Genomic DNA, 21818 nt, shown 5'->3' with positions numbered 1-21818 from the left:
CGTTGGTATGATTACATGATTAGCCATGCTACCAGGTTCAGTGTCTGTAGTTGGTTGTGCAGGATCTGATTGTTTTGCTGGGACAGTAGCTGTGGTCTTTTGAGGCGAGGTCCAAGCTGGGTATTGAGACAAGTTCCTTAGGACTGGGTACCAGTATTGGCAGGGCCAGTCCGGGGCAATTAATATCTTTGGCTTCTCTTGTCTGACTTTAAGGAGGACCTTGGGTAGAAGAGGCAGAGGAGGAAAGGCGTAGACTGACAGGTTTTTCCAACTGAAAGATAGGGCCATCCACTTTCCATGCTTGTCTGTGATAAGTCCTTGTGCAGAATCTTTTCAGTTGATAATTGTGAGGAGAGGCAAATAGATTTATGTCTGGGCTCCCCCATTTCTCTGTTATCATGCTGAATACTTGTGGATTTAGTTTCCACTTGTGAGGATCCAAAAGGTTTCTGCTTAAATCATCTGCCAGAGTGTTCTGTTTTCCAGGCGGGAATTGAGCTTGAAGATCTATCTGGAAGGTCAAAGCTGTGTCCCACAGTGCCATGGCTAATATGCAAAGGGGGCAATGTGTGTGTGCCCCCTTGCTTGTTTATATACCACATGACTGTGGTGTTGTCCATCTTTTTCAGTAGTTGACCTGGATGAAGTAAGTCCTTGAATGTTGTTACAGCATTCTGAATGGCTAGCATCTTTTTCTGGTTGATATGTAGATGCATTTGATTTGGTGCCCATATGCTCTGAATGCATCTTCCTGCCATGTGGGCCCCCCAGGCGTAATCTGATGCGTCTGTTAGGGTTTGGCTGGCAGGGGGTAGAGTGAAGGGCCGTCCCATGTTTTGGTGACAGGCCTTAGCCCACCATAGAAACTCCTGTTGCAGGCAGGGGATGAGAGGAATCATGGTTTCCAGACTGTGTGAATGCTGGCTCCATAAACATTTTAGGTACAATTGAAGTTTCCTCATACGCAGTCTTGCACATAGAATTAGTAGGATGCAGGATGCCATGAAGCCCAGAGCCTGCAGAATTTGTCTTGCAGAAGACTGGGTTTTTGTTGCCATCAGTTTGAAGTAAGTAGTCAGTTGCCTTTGTTTGTCTGGCTTGAGGAAAGCCATCTGGGCAGTTGTATACAAGCTTGCACCCAGGAATGTTATCCTTTGAGAGGGTATCAGTTGTGATTTCTTTTTGTTTATTGTGTACCCTAGGCATGCTAGAAGCCTTTTCACAAAGGCCAGGTGTCATAGAAGAATGTCCTTGTTCTCTGCTTGAATGAGACAGTCATCCAAGTAAGGATATATTTGAATACTTCTTTGTCTGCAAAATGAAATTACTGGTGCCAGGCACTTTTGTAAGACCCTGGGCGCAGTAGATAAGCCAAAGGGCAGTGCAGAGAATCGGTAATACATTAACCCAGCCTTGAATCTGAGTTATCTTCTGCACGACTGTCTTATTAGGACATGCAGATATGCCTCTTAAGTCTAAAGTCACCAGCCAAGCATTCTTGCCCAGCATGGGCAGAAGCTGTTGCAAAGTGAGCATTTTAAATTTTGGAATGTCCAGGTATGTGTTCAAAATCGATAAATCCAGTATTGGCTGCCAGACCCTGTCCTTTCTGGGTACCAAGAACAGTCGAGTAAAAACCTTGTCCTTTTTCCTGTTCTGGTACTATCTGAATGGCCCCCATATCCATGAGGGATGTAACCTGTTTCGTTGCCTCTGCCCATTGTTTTTTTGGCAGGTCTGGCCAACCATTTGTCATTGGCAGAGTGTGGAAATGGAATCTGTATCCCTGTGATACGATGCTCAGTACCCAGTTGTCCTGGGTTATTAACTGCCAATTTTGAGCAAAAAGTGCTAATTTTCCCCCTATGAGTGCTGCCAAAAGATAAGTGCTTGGTGTAGGCAGAGGGAAGTCATTGGGATTGCTTTCTGTAGGTTTGCACTTTATCTCCCCCAGATTTGGAGGTGGATGCGCCCCATTGCTTTGACCTGTACGAGTCTTGAGCCTGGTATCTGGAACCCTTAGGGCGTCTGGATTTCCCCTTTGAGCTCTGACACAGGAAAGGACCAATTTTTTGTAGGCCAATGTCTAATGAATCTAGGTGGCTGCACCTGTAAGAAATCTTTAACAGTTTGCATAGACTTAGCTTTGTCTTCCACTTTCTTTAAAACCTCTTCTGCCTTAATACCAAACAAAGAATCATGCTGTAAAGGTGCATCTAGTAATTTAGCTTTAACATGATCTGGCAAACTATATTCCTTTAACCAGGCATGCTTCCTAATCTCAGATCCAGTTACTGCGGCCCTGCAGGAGGCCTCTAAAGAATCAAAACCACATTGCAAAGTATGCTTTCCAACTTGTTCAGCTGCATGCAATAATTCCTGCAGTTCCTTATTTTCTGCACATTCTGAAATCATTTTCTGTTTCAGCAATCCCATAACATGTTGTTGGCACTTAAGCATATGAAATTGACAGTTTAAGGCCCTGATTGCCAAGGTTGCAGATGTATAAACCTTTTTTCCCCCATCTGTTCAGCGCCCTGGAATCTCTGTCGGAGGGGGTAGGGTTTTTTGCTGTTGAGGCCTTAACTCCCTTAAGACCCTGTGAGATCGTTTCAGGATCAACAGCAGGGTTTCTAAATAAAAATTTATGAGAGTCAGGGACCCTGTAATACCGGTCCGGCTTACTGGGAGCCAGATGTAGAGTCAGGGGTCAGGCTTGACTCCGAAAAAAACATCATCCACAATTTCTAACACAGGAGGAATGGCTAGAGACTTGTGCTGAGGGAGAAGGAGGAAATCCCTGAGCCTCTTGATTCTGAGAAGTCTTGACTCTCCCAGTGAAAATGCTCCCTCAAAGTATGCAAGGTGTCGCCAAATGAATGATACGTACCCAGGGAGTGGCGCACTGCAACTGTGGTCCCACTTCACAAAGGCGGTGCCTCCCCTCCACCCGATTATTATGGCCCCGCTGGCTTGACAAGCCTTATGCAAAGCCATGGAGAGGATCATAATGGACCTCATAAATAAAGACATAGGGGGGATTAGACTTTGAGATCCATCCCAGTTTGGCTTTTTTGTCAAAGGCAGATCATGCTAAACTTGCTTGCTTTTTTTTTTCAAACAGTCACCAAAGCCATTGATGAGGGAAAGGCAGTCCATACAGCGGTCCACGGTTGCCTTAGGCTACATATAAACACCCACTATCACTGATCACTCATCAGCTCATAAATGTAAAGCTTAACACATGGTTGCAAACTGGCTGGCTGAGAGAGACAACAGAGAAGAGTTGCTGGCGCCATGTCAGACTCAAAGCCTGTCACAAGTGGTGTACCACAGTGGTGTACCACAGGGCTCAGTCCTGGGCAGCTCTTTATCTACTTTTACTTTTCAAGCAGTACAAGCAAACACAGGCTGACACTGGTTGACAAAGTTTGCAGTGAACTGTAGACTGAAAACATAAAACACAACACATCTGACAGATATATCCTTCGAAGGTCTCACAGAAATGGATAACTGGTGCCAGAGCCATAGCCTTCCAGTTAAATTCCAAAATGCATAGTCATACCCTTGGTTCAAAAAAAAATTACCGAAAAAGCTACCAAATGAGTGGCAATCCACTGAGCACAGAAGAAGTTATCAGGACCCCTGGTAAGTAGTTGTTGATAGTAGTCTGTCATTCGACACCCAGCATGCGGAAACCCATAGAGATCCTTGAGATTCACACCATCTTCATTGAGTGTCATAGCATCTAACTCAATCTAAATCAATTGAGCCCCTATACTCCCCCGACCAAATGATGACCATTTTGCCCCATTAGCCCGTAGAGAGGCACAGCTGTTCGAGCTCAAGTTCCTATGGGGAAGTCTCAAAAATCTCAAAGCTCTGTTCAACTCTGTGAACTCCCTAACCAAGCTGAGCCATCATTGCTCAGAGGTGACCTTTGCCTAACATAGGTGGCCATACAACAAACCTTGATGGCCATGCTATAAGAGATTTAGAAAAAATCTAGATCCTTCACCATCACAAGGCGGAGACTTAAAACCGACAAGGAGACACAAACCCCCTCGTGCTGGGGAGATAAGACACGGCACCGGTATATCCCTACAGGAACAAAATCCCGGTATTATTGAGGCAGGAGACCATTGGCCTTGTTCAGAGAAAGAGATGCAATGGATGGAATGTCCAAATGAGTGACAATGGACTTGTGAAATCAGTTGGACAGAGAGGGATTACTATAATGGGCAGAACAACCCCGATATTAAAGGGTATGGTTTTACGAAACCAGGGCTAGCAGTAAAATAAGCCACAAAATTATGGTAGCCTAGTATGAGATAGCAACCTAATAATCCTCAGGAGGAGATGGAAATGGAATAGACTCCTCAGCATCAGAATCCTCATAGGGAGGTAAAGATAATTCCTGATCAGAAGAGGAATCAGAAGAAATAGAAACCTGATCTGAAGATTCATAGTATCTTGCCTAGGCCTCTTATCTGGAGGGGGATGGGTACCCCTGATCAAGGTAATAAGGTCTTCAGCCATTTTGATCATCTGTTTTTTAGGCATAGAGGCCTGTGCATGTGGTTCAGGCATTGTTTTTTTTAGTAGGTGTCTTTGCCTTCGGTTTTGCAGCTTTTGTCGGTTTGATGTAAAAATGTTGAGGTCTGAATACACCCTCCGAAGCCAGTGCCTGCTCAGCGGCTCTGGACCCATCTGACGGAGATACATCTGTCGGTCCAATACCTTCAGTATCTTGCGGCATGCCTCACTTCACATGGATGTTGGTAGAGGCCTGCGACTCAAAGGTAGCTGGTATCAGGGGCTGCAAAAGCACCTCACTGAGTACCGGCGACTGGCTTAGGAGAAGCTTTGTTGTCGGTTTTGGATCTAGTCTGCCTTTCTCTGTCCTTTTCTTTGCATTTTTTATGTACTCCGGTAGTCGGATTGCTATCAGACGACATCTCTGGGTAGTTAAATCTGTTTCCAAAATACTTAGATGCAAAAATATACAGACGCTTAATAGTGCGTTGGTTAAATCTAGCACAAAAACAGCCAGGCATGTTGTGGTCAGGGCCTAGGCAAGGAATACAGTATAAATGAAAATTCTTGAGGTATTTGCTTCCCACAAGTAATACAATTAACTTTTTCTGACAGTGGTAAAAAGCAAGAAAAAAGTTTCCCCAACAGGGTACTTAGCTTTTTTGAAGTCTTCGGTTCTGAAACTCAAACGTGAATATTTCAGTAGTCGGCCGACCGGCACTTGCGAAATGCTTCTGCTTCGGACACCGCGCAGCAAGAAAGACTAAAGAAAATGGCGTCAGCTGTATGTTTTATACCCCCCGACGACCTGATGTCATGGAAGAGAAGACAGCAACCGACAGGACCCAAGACTTTGGAATTCAGGCCGACTGAGGGCAACCTGCCAGCAGATTACCCAAATGTAATGACTGCAACAGTGAAACGCGAAGAACATCTTAAAGCTTACTGCCTTCTGATACTTCCCCACTGGATGTAGTACCACAAACAGCCTGAAGGTGGCAGCAGCACAAGCATATAAAAAGGTTCCAAGCCCATTCTGGCCCAAAGCTGTTAAGCCAAACTCTGGTATGCTGTTAATAGAACAGGAGCAAGGACAGCAAACAGACCCCTTTTTGAGCAGATATTAGTACCTTCTCATAACTCTCCAGCAGACTGATAAGCACCTACCTCCCAAGAGACCCTAAAAGGAAATGTCAAATTAACATGCAAATTTCAAGAAGAGTACCATATTTCTCCAAGGACTGAAATAGGCCAGTACTAACTTTTAAAATAATCCTCCTCCTCCACTCTTGCATCCTTCTAAAGTGGAGAAGCTCAGCTGTCATTCGCCAGCACTTTCATAGCATACTCAGACAGCACACATCGCATCACAGAAGCCAACAAAAAAAAAAACAAAAAATAGAAAAATAAAGGTATGGGTCTTAAAACAAATTAAACATTAAACAAAACCATCTACCATTATGGTTAGTACCTCAGAACAAGAGGATCATGGCATCTCAGGCCGTAAAAATGGAAAACTGGCACCTCAACCTTACTCCCAACCCCAACTGGTGTTCCCCCAAGGATCTATACTCGGCCCAATGCTATTTAATATCTTTATGACTTCAACACAGCTATTCCTAACACCAAGATAGTCCAATATGCAGACGACTCAACTCTAGTCTGCTCTGCTTCTAACCTCCAAGTACTCCAAACAAAAACCCAAACTGCTTTTTCCACCACTAAGAACTAAATGCTTCAAAATCACCTCTCTCTAAATGCCAACAAATCTAAAATTCTACTGTTCTCTTCTAAATCTCACCCTCTTGACAAAACCTTCAACATTATCAGCCATGCCAACTCCACTATTGAAGTTGTTTCTTTTGCTAAACTTCTTGGGCTCACTATTGATGAACATCTCAAATTAGACACCCATATTCAGCTAAACATTAAGAAAACACATCAGAAACTTGGCATGCTGTACAGGAACTCCCATTTTCTATTCCCTTCCACAATACAGACCCTCGCCACTACCTACTTACTACCATCTCTGATGTATGGTGCCCCTCTACTAATCAACCTATCTTCCTCTATCTCCTCTAAACTAGAATCCTGTTACAACAAAATCTCAAAGTTTAATTCCAAGTACTCTACCCACCACTGCATACCTCTTCACCTACTGCAATGGCTAGAATTCCCCAACTACCTGGACTACCTCCAAATCACTACACTCCACAAACTCAATTTTAAACCCACTAAGTGCCCTGCACTAACTAATATCTTACCACTATATAACCCTTGCAGAACTCTAAGATGTGCTCACCGAAATCTCATTTTTGTATACAAACCAAACCGTCCCTCATGTCAGCTTCTCCTATCCTTTTCCTTAGCCAAAAAATGGAACACTCTTCCTCCCCAAGAATTTCTCAAAACTTTGATCACTTCAAAACCCAGCTCCATTCCTACCTCTCCAATAACAGGAAATGCACTTGCACCCCACCTACCTAATCCTGCCTAATACATGAATACATAAACTATCTTCCACCTTACCCAATAGGAGTTCAATCATATTTACTACTTTCCTACAAATGTTTGTTTCATAGCATTCTCAGAAGATTTAAAACCTCAGTATAATGGTGACTCTTATCGACCTCTAATTGTATTTACATGTAAATATATACCGTATACCATACTATGTTGATACTCTACTGTGCTTATGTTTTACTACATAATTTTTACTAATTGTTTAATTGTTACTATGTCTGCTATGTTTTGTGGAGCTTTTCTCCCTGGGCCTCCATTGAAAACAGGCACATTGAGCCCAGTGGACTTCCCCAGTCATCAAACTGAAAATAAAATAATAAATAAAAATAAATTTATTCATCACCTCTGGAAAGAAATTTGAAGACAGAAATCCCTCAGAGAGAATTAAACATGTACTTGAACAAATGCAACAGCAATCATTCTCTCATCCTATGAAAAGTGCACCATTTAAAAATGTGTGGCAAAGGGGTAGTGCAAAGACCAGATGGAAACTTCACAAATATCAGCTGTAAAGATTCCTCTAAATAAAACCTCCTAAAGCAGTCCTAATAGGATGGGCTCTGGCTTGCTCCAAAATGGGCCATTTCCATGTTCTGAACAAAAAAAAAACACACTTTACAAAACAACCAGATGCAGTTTGCTTATAAACTTGGGTACCAACCCTATCTTAAAGATAATCTGCAATGCTCTTTACCTACCCAGAGAACATGCAGAATAGCTAGCCCCTCCACAAACTCATGATTCATCTTTTGGGACACACAGATACAAAGAAAATGCAGTATTTCATTTTTTTCTGTATTTGTCTTTAAAAAATTAGCCATTTTCAGACAGCATGTGGAACGCTGCGGAGATTCTCATCATGCTTAGTATAGTGATGTGAGGTCAGGGTTTCAAGCTCCTCCTACTTGACCAGTTTTGTGGGAAACAAAAGAAAAATAGTTAAAAAAATACAAAGAGGGCCAAAGGCCACTCAAAAATGCTTAACTTAATAAAAACACAAAGATGTATTCATCAAGTATTAGTTTTACCAGAGTGTCCATTCTACTGATGTAGCTTGAATGCCAATATGTGGTTAAGACAGAGGACAAAAAAAAAATTAAAGACTTACCTACTTCCCTACAAACCAAATGCCCTCTTAATAGGAGAAGCAAGTCTATAATCACTGAATGGTGCTGGCAGCATAAAATAAATGCCTTAATTTATGTTAACATGGGCATTAGCTTCCCTGCCACAGCTTATGCCCCTGACAATAATAGCTAAATACAAGTGAATTCTGAAGTAATGACAAATGAAAGCAGAAGTTGCATTCAGTTTTGTCACTATGCACATGTGTTTTAAGCAAAAGAAATAAAACGCTGGGAGAACATTTAACTGGCTTTGGCCTATAAATGCAGCACCAGAACCGCAGACGAAGATTGATAGTATGCATAACAGTCTCTACAGTTCTGACAGTTGAGTCAAAGGACGAGTGAATTTTCTAATTTAAGCATAATAAAATAAAAGCCAGTCATCTTAGACAATAGAAAAATTAGTGGAAAGTGAAAGACCATCTTTAATAAGCATTCTACATAGTTCAAAAGCTATAACATAAGGTCAGAGATCTCATGCCTGAGTGACATCAGTAAAGATGTTTGCAAGTTAAAAGTTTCAGACAGACTGAACAAACTGGATAAAATGGATGCTTAGCTCAAGTGGAAAATCCATGAAGACAAAATCCAAATCCACAGATAAAGAATAACTGTTAAAACAGCTAAGATTAGAGGATGCTTGCATACTGGATGAAAAATGCAGTTAGCCTACATCAACTTCATTTTTTCTTGCCACTGAATGAGAAGGAATATGCCCTCTGAAGGGTACAGCTCCTCCCACCTGTTTTCCTAGCTACTAGAGAGCTACAAAATTTCACATCTTGTTATCAGCATTATTTTGCCACCCCCTTCCCCAGTCACTTTCTCAGGATTTGTCCTTTGCAGGACTCAGCATCCTTGATTCCTATATACAAACATCTACTATCATGGTGAGTATACTCACTCAACTGTACTATATTCTTCATATAGACCGCTAATGCAGTAGTATTCACAAGTTCTCAACTTCTATTAGAATCGGGACAAATCCAGAAATAATCAGGGACACCTAAAAATAGTGATATTAACTTTACATAATAGAACATGAATGGTCATGCATTAAAGAAGCAAAGCCAAGTCTTAAATCCTACTTTTGTCATTTACCAAGTATAATCCATCACTTTTTCCTCACTAGATCACCAGTTTTAATAGTAACTAGAAAGGACAAAGCAAAATTTTATGACAAAAAAATCAGGGACACTTGAAAGGTGTGGTGAAGAACAGAACCAGTACCAAAATGCAACTTTTCAGAGTAGGCCGTAAAGTGTATGAGAACCAAATGACTGATTCAAAAATGCTCTAAGCAGAGACATGCTGGAGGAAGGCTGTTGACACAGAGGTTGCCCTGGTGAAATGCGACTTCACCTGCCCCTACAAATTTTCCTACATTTCTTCTTACAGAAAAGGATGCATTTCCCAAATTTCTCAAAACAGGAGGAGATGTGGTTAACTAAAAATTTTGAAAGGATTTATATAGTCATTGGCTTTCCGTTTCCCTAGGATAAATGCCACAAAAAGCTGATCGGTCCAACATTCTTTACTCTGTCTTAGATTACCAGAAAAAGCCAAAACATCCAGACTAAGAGAAAGGTAACATGGACCAAGTACTACAACACAAATCTTACTTGAACTTCTATTGTTATGATGAGGGTACGTACATAACTAATATCTTCTTTAAATGATTACCATTTCAATAGCATTTGTGACATATGGGAAAATTACCAAAGCAGTGCATCAATAGGAAGTTGGATATTGTGCTAAAAAGACACTTGTGCCCTTCCGTCTCTCCAGTCCTCAGGACCTGGGCACTCAGAACTACAAAATAGTATGCAAAACCCTACTCTTGGGGTGAGTGTCAAAGTTTGGAATCTTTGACGGAGACATTAGTGGATGACTAAATACTGGACTTGCAAATGCTGGGTTAAGAAATGCTTTGAAAAAAAAAAAGGTGCCGATGGCAGTGCTTTGGAAAAATGCCACCTAACATGGCCTAGTAAAGATCTCCTATGCCTTTGGTAATAGGACAGAATGTACTTTGTCAATTACTTGCTTGGTGACTGGCCTGCCCTTTTCTCCTTGGAGAAATTGTTTCACTTAACTAAGACTCCTGCTTCAATCTATGCAATACCCACAATATCTGTAGATGTTCCAACAGCTGCAGATCCCTCAAATGTTTATTTTCTGGTTTGGTGAAATGGACATATGGATGGTCTGCTGGACGGAAATGTCTAAGACCACTTTTGACATAAAAACAAATGGGTACTCCGACACAACCAGAATTTCCTTTGCCCTGTTACGCACAGACAAGGAGATTCTTTGCTTAAAGGCCTGCAAATGTGAAATCTTCCTAAGTGAGATAAGAGTCACTCAAAGTGCTGTCTTCCAAAATAAATAAATCAGTGGCCAGTTTCACCAGAATAAAATTAAGGGCCCATGGAAGAGGGGATTGCCCTTCTTGGTGGAAGGCAGCACAGAACCCCATCTAAAAATTGTTCCACTAGTTAGTAGCTTGTAGAGATGGATCAAAAACGTCATGCTGAAATTAGTGAAACGTACCTAAACCAAAGGATGTAAGCTCTCTTATTACTTCTCTCTATTTCTTTTCTCCAGCCAGCTACCTCTCACACTTGTCCCCTTCAAGGGTCCATACTAGGGTCCACTACTCTTCTACTAGGTCCACTACTCCTCTATTTTTAACAACCTTCACACTGTTATCCCCTAAAGCTACCTACATTCAATATGCAGATGATTCCACTCTGATCTGCTCAGCCACCTCACCATCCGAACTGCAAACTTTAACCCAAAATACATTTAACACTATTGAGAACTGGCTCACCAACCAACGCCTACTTCTGAACCCCAATAAAAGTAAACTTCTACTCTCCCCCCCCACTAGTAGATCCACCACACTTTCATTCTCAGTCACATCAAACAACGGCACCACTATTTACCCAGATAATCACACAAAACTGCTAGGGGTTATCATAGACAATTTCAAATTTGACCTACAGGTCAACAAAACCATACAGACCATCAATAAGAAGCTTGGATCACTGTATGGAAACAAGACATTTTTAACCCCACTGGCTAGGACAGCAATCACCCGATCACACCTACTCTCTACTCTTTTACATGTCGCGCCTGTACTCTCAAACCTCAACAAATCCGACCTAGGTAAGCTGTCCCATAGCTACAATCATATTGCCAGATTCGCCATTGGCTCCACATATAGAACCCACCACTGCCAGAACCTTAAACTAGAGTGGCTAGAACTACCCACCTTAATTCAATCAACTCTTTATAGTGCACAAAAGTTTGTACCACCCTGAAGATACCCCCTAACTTAAAAATATAATTAAGCCATATAGCAACCTAAGATCCCTTCAGTCAGCTGATGAACTACTGGTCCAAACCCAAAAAGCTAATAACTGTGGGTGAATCCCTGTTTGCCAGCGTTGTTGGCAAAACCTGAAATTCGTTGCCAAACTATAAAACCTACAATCCTCCAAAAGTCTCTTAAAAAAAACACAAACACTATCTCAAAGTGAATTGGGTATGCCCATGTACCAACCCTGATTAAGTTATAAACTAAAAGCATATTCTGTAATCATAACTTGCAACTACGTCACCAAGCTCTGCTTCCAATCTGATGCATCTTACTTTTAATTGTGTCTGTCCATGAGTATTTTGAGTCCCCAACTAAGGAACACTACTAAGCCATTGTATATTATCACTTTGTTTTTATAACCGACTCCAAAAAATTAAAACTAAATATAACATCCACAGGAATCAAGCAAACTATCAACAACAAAAAATTTTAAAATAAAAGAACGCGGACTATAAAACCAGTCCAAGTTTAATGACAGAAGTAAGCGCTTTCACCTTTCGGCTTCATCAGACATGATTTAAAAAACAATCTGTCATTTATATATACAATCCTTGCATTCAATTGGTGAATAAAATAATGACATCATTTAAACAGATATTCTAAAAAAAGATATTCTAAAAAATTCACATTCTAAAAAATATAAATAGAATAATAGAATAAATGCTTAAACATCTATAATATATATAATCAACTCAAGCGCTGACAGCACATATTAAGAATGCATGAAAAATATATAGAAAATACACAAGGTAAAAGCATAAATATCTTAGACTAACACCTAATAGCTCTATAACACAAATAAATTGAGTTAAAAATGATACATTACTTAAGTAAATAAATAAAACGAAATTGTAATATATATAAATTCTACCATCTATAAGGGACAAACTGAATAATAATCAATTCTTCATGCAGACACTAACTCTTCGCTTCTGTAAAATGGGTTTTAATGAGGCTTTGTCATTCAGCCCCGGCACACTGTCTGCTAGACATCTAATAATCCACATAAGTTCACTTTCTTCAGTTATGGTGACAATGTCACCACCTCGTATACTCGATTTAAAGGCTTGCATAACTGAAAAAATAAAAGTGTGACTTGGGCCCCTATCTATAAAATGTTTCGCTAAAGCATTGGTGAGGGTACCAACACGCATATGGTAAACATGTTCCCTTATGCGTTCCCTAAGTTTCCTATTAGTCTTTCCAATGTAGAAACACTCACAGGAAATGCACCTAGCTAAATAAACTAGGTGTTCACTCTGACAATTAGTAATGGTATGAAAGATGAACTCTTCGCCTGTAACTGGGTGTACAAACGAGGTCCTCTCATCTATGTATGGACACTGTTTACACTTCTTACAGGGATGTGTATTCCCTAAATCAAAAGAAGAATGCTGGTAGGTCCTGTCTAATGGACGTTGACAGAGCATACGCTTCAAATTCCTCCCATTCCTAAATACATAACCTGGTTTAGGTCCTACTACTCTACTAATATTCTCATCTAATAGAAGTATATCCCAATACTTCTGATACACATCTTTAATCTTACCTACATCTGAGGTGTAAAACATTGACACCTTCAAGTGTCCTGTATTATAGAGGCTCTGCATCTGGTTCTCAGTGGACCCTCTTTCAGAGAAATATGGTTTGGCTCTAGTTGTTCTAAGTGAAGTTGCAACACTGATAGCTTAATCAATTTCACATTGTCTATAACATCTCTCAAATAACTTTTCCTTCAGTTTAGAGACTTCCAACTCAAAACCATCATCAGTCGGATTAAGTCTCGAGGCCCTCATGGCCTGACCCTTTACTAAATTCTTAAAAACGAATGGAGGGTGCATGCTATTCCCTGTGAAGTAGTGTATTCCTATAACACGCTTTACGATGGATAGCTGTATTCAACAAGCCACTACCAAGCCTAACAATATCCATATCAAGGAAAGAAATTCTATATCTGGAATAATTAACAGTAAAACTAAGAAAACTTGTCAAATTATTGACAACTGATACTAACAAAAGTAAATCCTCTTCGGTGCCAAACCAAATGAACAGGTAGTCTACAAAACGTTTATAAAACGAAACATTACTTCGGAACTCAGGTAGAGGGAAGAGTTGTTCTTCCTCCCATTTGGCCATCACTATGTTGGTGTAGCTATTGGCACATGAAGTGCCCATAGCTACGCCATCATTCTGTAGAAAAAGCTCATTGTTAAAGGTAAAGACATTGTTCTGCAGGACCGTCTCTAAAAATAAGAGTTAACTGATCTATTACAACAGGGGTCAAATCTGAATGTTCAGTCAAATACTGATGTACCATAGATACTACCAAATCATTGGGAATTAATGTGAACAGACTCTTTACATCCATGGTAACAAGAAAGTAAGGTGTGTCATCAGATAATCCCCTGGTAAATGTATATAACTCCAAAAGAAATTGCTTACTGTCCCTTAAAATAGTGGGATTCGCATCAACTACTGGTCTAAGAAAATACTCCAAATATAATGACAGGGGTTCTGTGACCCAACCTCTCCCAGCTACTATCGGGCGTAGGGGTGGTTTCTCCAGAGACTTATGAATCTTGGGGAGGCCCTGAATAGCTGGGATGAGTGGCTTATTAACTCTCAAGAATTTTAATAAGGTGTAATCTATATCACGACATTTGTAAAGATCATCTAACATGTCATAAATCTTGAATATCTTGTTGATGACATCATCTAACTCAATCCTAAAATAAGAATTTCTATCACTCAGCATTAACCTCATATTATCTAAATAATCATCTAAGTCCATTACAACAATAGGACCTCTTATCTGCAGGGTGGATGACTATCGAAGAGTCCTTTGAGAGATCAGACAAAGCTCTTCTCTGATGGAAACTAAGATTCTGTCTACACTGTTTCCTACCTTTCAATTTATTAAACTTATTTAGTTTGTGTAGATCTTGTTCCACTAGCCTAGAGAAAGTATCTACCAATGGATGTAAGGGAGGAACATACAGGCTTGGAGTACGAAAAATCTTGCTGTTGTCTTGCCCACTAGCTTCCGCAAATTCCAACTTTAATTGTATATTTCTTGCAAAAAGTCTGGTATCTAAAACCGTGTCTGTTATATTGCTTACGCCACTGGGAATAAATGTTAAGCCTTTATTTAGAACTTGAATCTCATACTTAGTTAAAACCTTATGAGATAAATTAAGTACGAAGGATTGGGAACTCGTTCCCACATCTTCTTGAGTGCGGGTCCAGTATGTTCTCCCCCCGAACCCTTCCGTTTCATCTTTCCCCTGCTTTATGTTCTCTGTCTCTGCATTTGCTGGGGGGTGTTTATAGAGAAAGGGGCAGGTGTACTAGGCCTATCCACATACAACAATGTAGATGGGGGAAGAGGAGAAGTGATTTCCACCTAACTACTGGTTCTACAAAAGGCTGGGAATGGTTGATGTTAATATTACGAATATCACCTACATCGTTCATATCATGTCCACCAGACAATGTATCAGGAAAAACTGGGGGCTCTACATTTGAGCCATCCTCATTCACAGTAACCACATTAGTTGTTAATTGTGGAGCATTACTAATCCTCACTGTCTCTGCTGAACTCGCATTCAAAGTAGAAACAGGCAATTGTGATGCTGAAACAGAATTACTATTGTTGTTAATCACATTATTACTCCTAGGCCAAGTAAAAACGTGACCTACTTTAAAGTCTCTAGTGTCGCTATTAATTTTGTTGTTCTTCTGTTCCAACAATCTCCTTTCGTACAAATTAACATTGTCCAAAAGTCTGTCCATTGCTTGCTCAACTTTAGGACCCGAAAATTTAGACATAACACTCTCCTGTTGTTTAGTCAAATGATTCCTTAGTCTCTCTTCCTCTGGACCAAAGAAATCATTTAATAATCGCATGTAGTTATAGCTAAGTTCAGGATTAAGCTTAATATAACTACATGCGATTATTAAATGATTTTGGACAATGTTAATTTGTACGAAAAGAGATTGTTGGAACAGAAGAACAAAATTAATAGAGACACTAGAGACTTTAAACTAGGCCACGTTTTTGCGTGGCCTAGGAGTAATAATGTGATTAACAACAATAGTAACTCTGTTTCAGCATTACGACTGCCTGTTTCTACTTTGAATGTGAGTTCAGCAGAGACAGTGAGGATTAGTAATGCTCCACAGTTAACTAAAGTGGTTACTGTGAATGAGGATGGCTCAAATGTAGAGCCCCCAGATTTTTCTGATACATTGTCTGGTGGAAATCATTTGAACGATGTAGGTGATATTCGTAATATTAACATCAACCATTCCCAGCCTTTTGTAGAACCAGTAGTTAGGCGGAAAATCACTTCCACTGTTCCCCCATCTACATTGTTGAATGTGGATAGGCCTAGTAAACCTGCCCCTTTCCCTATAAACACCCCCCAGCAAATGCAGAGACAGAGAACATACAGCAGGGGGAAGATTAAATGGAAGGGTTCAGGGGGAGAACATACTGGACCCACACTCAAGAAGATGTGGGAACGAGTTCCCAATCCTTAGTACTTAATTTATCTCATAAGGTTTTAACTAAGTATGAGATTCAAGTTCTAAATAAAGGCTTAACATTTATTCCCAGTGGCGTAAGCAATATAACAGACACGGTTTTAGATACCAGACTTTTTGCAAGAAATATACAATTAAATTTGGAATTTGCGCAAGCTAATGGGCAAACAGCAAGATTTTTCGTACTCCAAGCCTGTATGTTCCTCCGTTACATCCATTGGTAGATACTTTTCTCTAGGCTAGTTGAACAAGATCTACACAAACTAAATAAGTTTAATAAATTGAAAGGTAGGAAACAGTGTAGACAGAATCTTAGTTTCCATCAGAGAAGAGCTTTGTCTGATCTCTCAAAGGACTCTTCGATAGTCAACCGCCCTGCAGATAAGAGGTCCTATTGTTGTAATGGACTTAGATGATTATTTAGATATGAGGTTAATGCTGAGTGATAGAAATTCTTATTTTAGGATCGAGTTAGATGATGTCATCAACAAGATATTCAAGATTTATGACATGTTAGATGATCTTCACAAATGTCATGATATAGATTACACCTTATTAAAATTCTTGAGAGTTAATAAGCCACTCATCCCAGCTATTCAGGGCCTCCCCAAGATTCATAAGTCTCTGGAGAAACCACCCCTACACCCGACAGTAGCTGGGAGAGGTTGGGTCACAGAAACAGTCATTATATTTGGTGTATTTTCTTAGACCAGTAGTTGATGCGAATCCCACTATTTTAAGGGACAGTAAGCAATTTCTTTTGGAGTTATATACATTTACCAGGGGATTATCTGATGACAAACCTTACTTTCTTTTTACCATGGATGTAGAGTCTGTTCACAGTAATTCCCAATGATTTGGGAGTATCTATGGTACATCAGTATTTGATTGAACATTCAGATGTGACCCCTGTTGTAATAGATCAGTTAACTCTATTTTTAGAGACGGCCCTGCAGAACAATGTCTTTACATTTAACAATGAGCTTTTTCTACAGAATGATGGCGTAGCTATGGGCACTTCATGTGCCAGTAGCTACGCCAACATAGTGATGGCCAAATGGGAGGAAGAACAACTCTTCCCTCTACCTGAGTTCCGAAGTAATGTCTCGTTTTATAAACGTTTTGTAGACCTGTTCTTCATTTGGTTTGGCACTGAAGAGGATTTACTTTCGTTGGTATCAGTTGTCAATAATTTGACAAGTTTTCTTAGTTTTACTGTTAATTATTCCAGATCTAGAATTTCTTTCCTTGATGTGGATATTGTTAGGCTTGGTAGTGGCTTGTTGAATACAGCTATCTATCGTAAAGCGTGTTATAGGAATACGCTACTTCACAGGGATAGCATGCATCCTCCATTCGTTTTTAAGAATTTAGTAAAGGGTCAGGCCATGAGGGCCTCGAGACTTAATCCGACTGATGATGGTTTTGAGTTGGAAGTCTCTAATCTGAAGGAAAAGTTATTTGAGAGATGTTATAGACAATGTGAAATTGATGAAGCTATCAGTGTTGCAACTTCACTTAGAACAACTAGAGCCAAACCATATTTCTCTGAAAGAGGGTCCACTGAGTACCAGATGCAGAGCCTCTATAATACAGGACACTTGAGGGTGTCAATGTTTTACACCTCCGATGTAGGTAAGATTAAAGATGTATATCAGAAGTATTGGGATATACTTCTATTAGATGAGAATATTAGTAGAGTAGTAGGACCTAAACCAGGTTATGTATTTAGGAATAGGAGGAATTTGAAGCGTATGCTCTGTCAACGTCCATTAGACAGGACCTACCAGCATTCTTCTTTTGATTTAGGGAATACACATCCCTGTAAGAAGTGTAAACAGTGTCCATACATAGATGAGAGGACCTCGTTTGTACACCCAGTTACAGGCGAAGAGTTCATCTTTCATACCATTACTAATTGTCAGAGTGAACACGTAGTTTATTTAGCTAGGTGCGTTTCCTGTGAGTGTTTCTACATTGGAAAGACTAATAGGAAACTTAGGGAACGCATAAGGGAACATGTTTACCATATGTGTGTTGGTACCCTCACCAATGCTTTAGCGAAACATTTTATAGATAGGGGCCCAAGTCACACTTATTTTTTCAGTTATGCAAGCCTTTAGAGTATACGAGGTGGTGACTGTCACCATAACTGAAGAAAGTGAACTTGGGTGGATTATTAGATGTCTAGCAGACAGTGTGCCTGGGCTGAATGATAAAGCCTCATTAAAACCCATTTTACGGAAGCGAAGAGTTAGTGTCTGCATGAAGAATTGATTATTATTCAGTTTATGTCTCTTATAGATGGTAGAATTTATATACATTACAATTTTGTTTTATTTACTTAGAGTAATGTATAATTTTTAACTCAATTTATTTGTGTTATAGAGCTATTAGATGTTAGTCTAAGATATTTAGTCTTTTACCTTGTGTATTTTCTATATATTTTTCATGCATTCTTAATGTGCTGTCAGCGCTTGAGTTGATTATATATTATAGATGTTTAAACATTTATTCTATTATTAATCTATTTATATTTTTTAGAATGTGAATTTTTTAGAACATCTTTTTTAGAATACCTGTTTAAATGATGTCATTTTATTCACCAATTGAATGCAAGGATTGTATATATAAACGACAGATAGTTTTTTAAATCATGTCTGATGAAGCCGAAATGTGAAAGCGCTTACTTCTGTCATTAAACTTGGACTGGTTTTATAGTCCGCATTCTTTTATTTTAAATTTTTTTGTTGTTGATCGTTTGCTTGATTCCTGTGGATGTTATATTTAGTTTTATTTTTTGGAGTCATTTATTTCATTCATACTACCACAGGAATCTTTACCCTCTGGTGTTGTGCTTGCGTGTGCTTGTTTTTATAATTGTTTGCTAACTTCTGTGTAATCTATGTAAGTTTGTCTGTGTAAACTTTTCTCCCCGGGCCTCTGCTGAAAATGGATAAGCATCCAGTTGGACTACCGGTAAACAAATGTAAAATAAATAAAATAAAATTATTGGCTTTAAGACCTCCCTTGATATTTTACCACAAAGGCCTGGCAACTGACAGCCTTGAAAGAGATAGTGGACACATTTACTTTCCTATAACTATATGCCAGCTTCCAGTCTTTCTGAATGTACTGGATTCCAGAACTAATTTACAGACTCCACTGTGGGGAAACTACATCCAAATTTGTTATTAGATTCATTTAATTGTACTGAGAGGCCTGCTGAATCCCATACAATGTCGAGCTTACTGGCAGCAAAGAGTTGAGGACCCAGCTTAATAAAGCTGCTGTAAAGTCATCTTTTGAAAGTTTCAAACTCTGCTGTTACTGTGGTGGGATTAGGTTCATCTAATACTTGCACGTCCTGTATTCCTTCTGTCTTGGACATCTCTCAGGATCTTTTGAAATATTCGCCATATGCCTGACCATCTCCCTAAAAGAAACTTCAACAGGAAAGACTGAAGAAATAATTTCTACATCAGTCATATGCAAGCATGAAGTGCATATTAATTTTCTTCATCTTCTGAGGCCAAGTTAGTTTCTCTTTGTGGCAAAGGTCCCCTTTTTGATTTTGCAGTATGAATGCCTGAGACAAAGGGCTAAATGAAAGCCTGCTGTGAGTTTTGCTGCACTGCACAAACCGCTTCAGTTAATTGTTCTTAAAATCCTGCAATACGAGGCTTTGCTAGAGAAGTGGGAAAGCAGACAAATTCACTGATGCCTGTAAGGTCTGTAAAAGCATGCCAGGAGCATGCTGCCCATGTGTATGGATTTCTACAAAAAGGCAGTGGTGTTTGTTTACTGGTTTGGTCTCAGTCCTTTGTAAAGGAGCAACCATGATTCCCCTAACACTGGAATGGGTAGGAACAGCAAGAGAAAATTCCTCTCTCTGAAGAAACCATTACCTGTGATGAGTATGAGGCCAAGTAAAGAGTCGTTGAATTGCTTATACTTGCTTTCAAGGGGGACTAGGCTGACCCTGGTAAAACAAAACAGATGTCTCGAGATAGGAAAACTGCCTTGTCAGATGCAATGAAGAGAGCCTGGCCACCTCGTCCTTAATCACATCCTTCGTTAGGATGCGGTCAACAAGTAAGTAGCCCTTTGCAGCGATACTTCTTCCCTTCACTCTTACTAGCTGGCCTAGGCTCTCACATAGGAGTGGATGACTATTCCAACTATTCGGCTTCCATGGGAAGCTGCAGCTTTTTCTGTCAGTCAAGTATGGAGAAAAGTTTTTTTTACTTCTGTAGGTCTTCCTACGGAAACACAAATACACCTGGTTATCTACTGTGAGGTGAGACTCACCTAAGCAAACAAAACTGAAAGCAAATTGGAAGAGACACAATTGATGCTTGCAACTGTGTAAGGCTATTCAGGTCTGCAGAAAGCAGAAAGGTTTTCTTGGATTCATTCACCAGCAAAAACAGCTAAACTAAACTAATATGAAAGATTTCTATGAGTAATACTTAACATTTAAATATTCCTGTATACTGGAGCCGGCCAAGACCATATATGTTAATTTTTTTTTTTTTTTGCTGAAATATAACATACCTGTGGAAAAAATAAATAAGGACTGAATAAGCTCCCTTTAGCATGTATCTGGAACAGATGTATGCATCTCTGCATATGAGAAAAGGCAACCTGCACAGGGGAACTTTGCAGAGCTCGGAGTTGAGATGGATGGGCAGACACCTGCCTGCAGCTAATTCCCAGAGGTCAGGAATACTACTGCAACACTGATCCATACGAAGAATAAATGTTCTTGCAGGACATGGGGAATGACTTCTTAGCCCAGGATATATCATAATACCAGCCAGGCAATACATGAGTCCACAAGCATGGGACTGGAATGCATTCTGGCTTGTGATATCAAAAGACTTCCCAACAGTGGGTCTTTCTACACCAGATCTACACAAAAAACTTAAATGTTAACACAAAGCTAATGGCTTCAGCCACTCGCATTAAAAAAAACCCTTCCACAAATTACAGTACATTTCAGACAAGTAAAAAGGTTACAAGGAACTCGCACTTGTTCGCTTACTAATAAAGTACAAAACCTTTATTCAGAAAACGGCTTGAAGATGGCAAAACAGAAAAAAAAAATAAAGCATGCAAGAAATTTATATTAAAGTAAATATTTCCTTACCTCTTCTGGCCGACTGAGAACATGTCCTTCAGGGCCAGTGATTCCCATCTCTAGGATCCTTTGTTGCTCTTCGTACAAAAAATAAAAAAATAAATGAATAAATAGCATCACAGTCTACCGAACAAACTTCACAAAAAAAATCTTATTCTATACTTAAACTCATACAATTGCAAAATTTTACATATTCAAAATTCAGAAAAATTAAAGAATGGAAATGTTGACTTTAATGTGTGTGTGTATTCTATATATAAATATATATATATAATATATACAGATAGATATATATATAATATATATATATATATATATATATATATATATATAAAATATATATATATAATATATATATATATAAAATAATTTATATATATATAGGGGAGAATGGCTCTGATATTATATGGCTTCCCAGCAATTGCTTTACTGGACTTCGACAGTCATACTTAAACTGTTTGGACAGACAGCATGATACCAAGAAAGGGGGCATTCAGAGATGAGTAGGATAATGAGGTGTCAAGCAAAGGGTTTATGGATTTACTAAAAAAGGGAAAAA

The 21818-nt window shown here is 39.4% G+C and overlaps 1 protein-coding gene across 1 annotated transcript in view; it reads right to left on the bottom strand.

Moving 5' to 3' along the window:
• LOC122811333 (dihydropyrimidinase-related protein 2-like) overlaps positions 1-21818 on the bottom strand; it is a gene marked incomplete in the record, with an annotated part of 957963 nt that overhangs the window by 165650 nt on the left and 770495 nt on the right. The window contains 1 exon segment of the mRNA XM_044083105.1: positions 21269-21336. Coding sequence (XP_043939040.1) covers positions 21269-21336 — 68 coding nt within the window.

Source organism: Protopterus annectens, chromosome 9.part0 (assembly GCF_019279795.1).
Source record: "Protopterus annectens isolate FY-2018-M chromosome 9.part0, PAN1.0, whole genome shotgun sequence".
Lineage (NCBI taxonomy): Eukaryota > Metazoa > Chordata > Ceratodontiformes > Protopteridae > Protopterus > Protopterus annectens.
The sequence above is the reverse complement of the archived record's forward strand: the minus strand, read 5'-3'. Positions and strand labels throughout refer to the sequence as shown.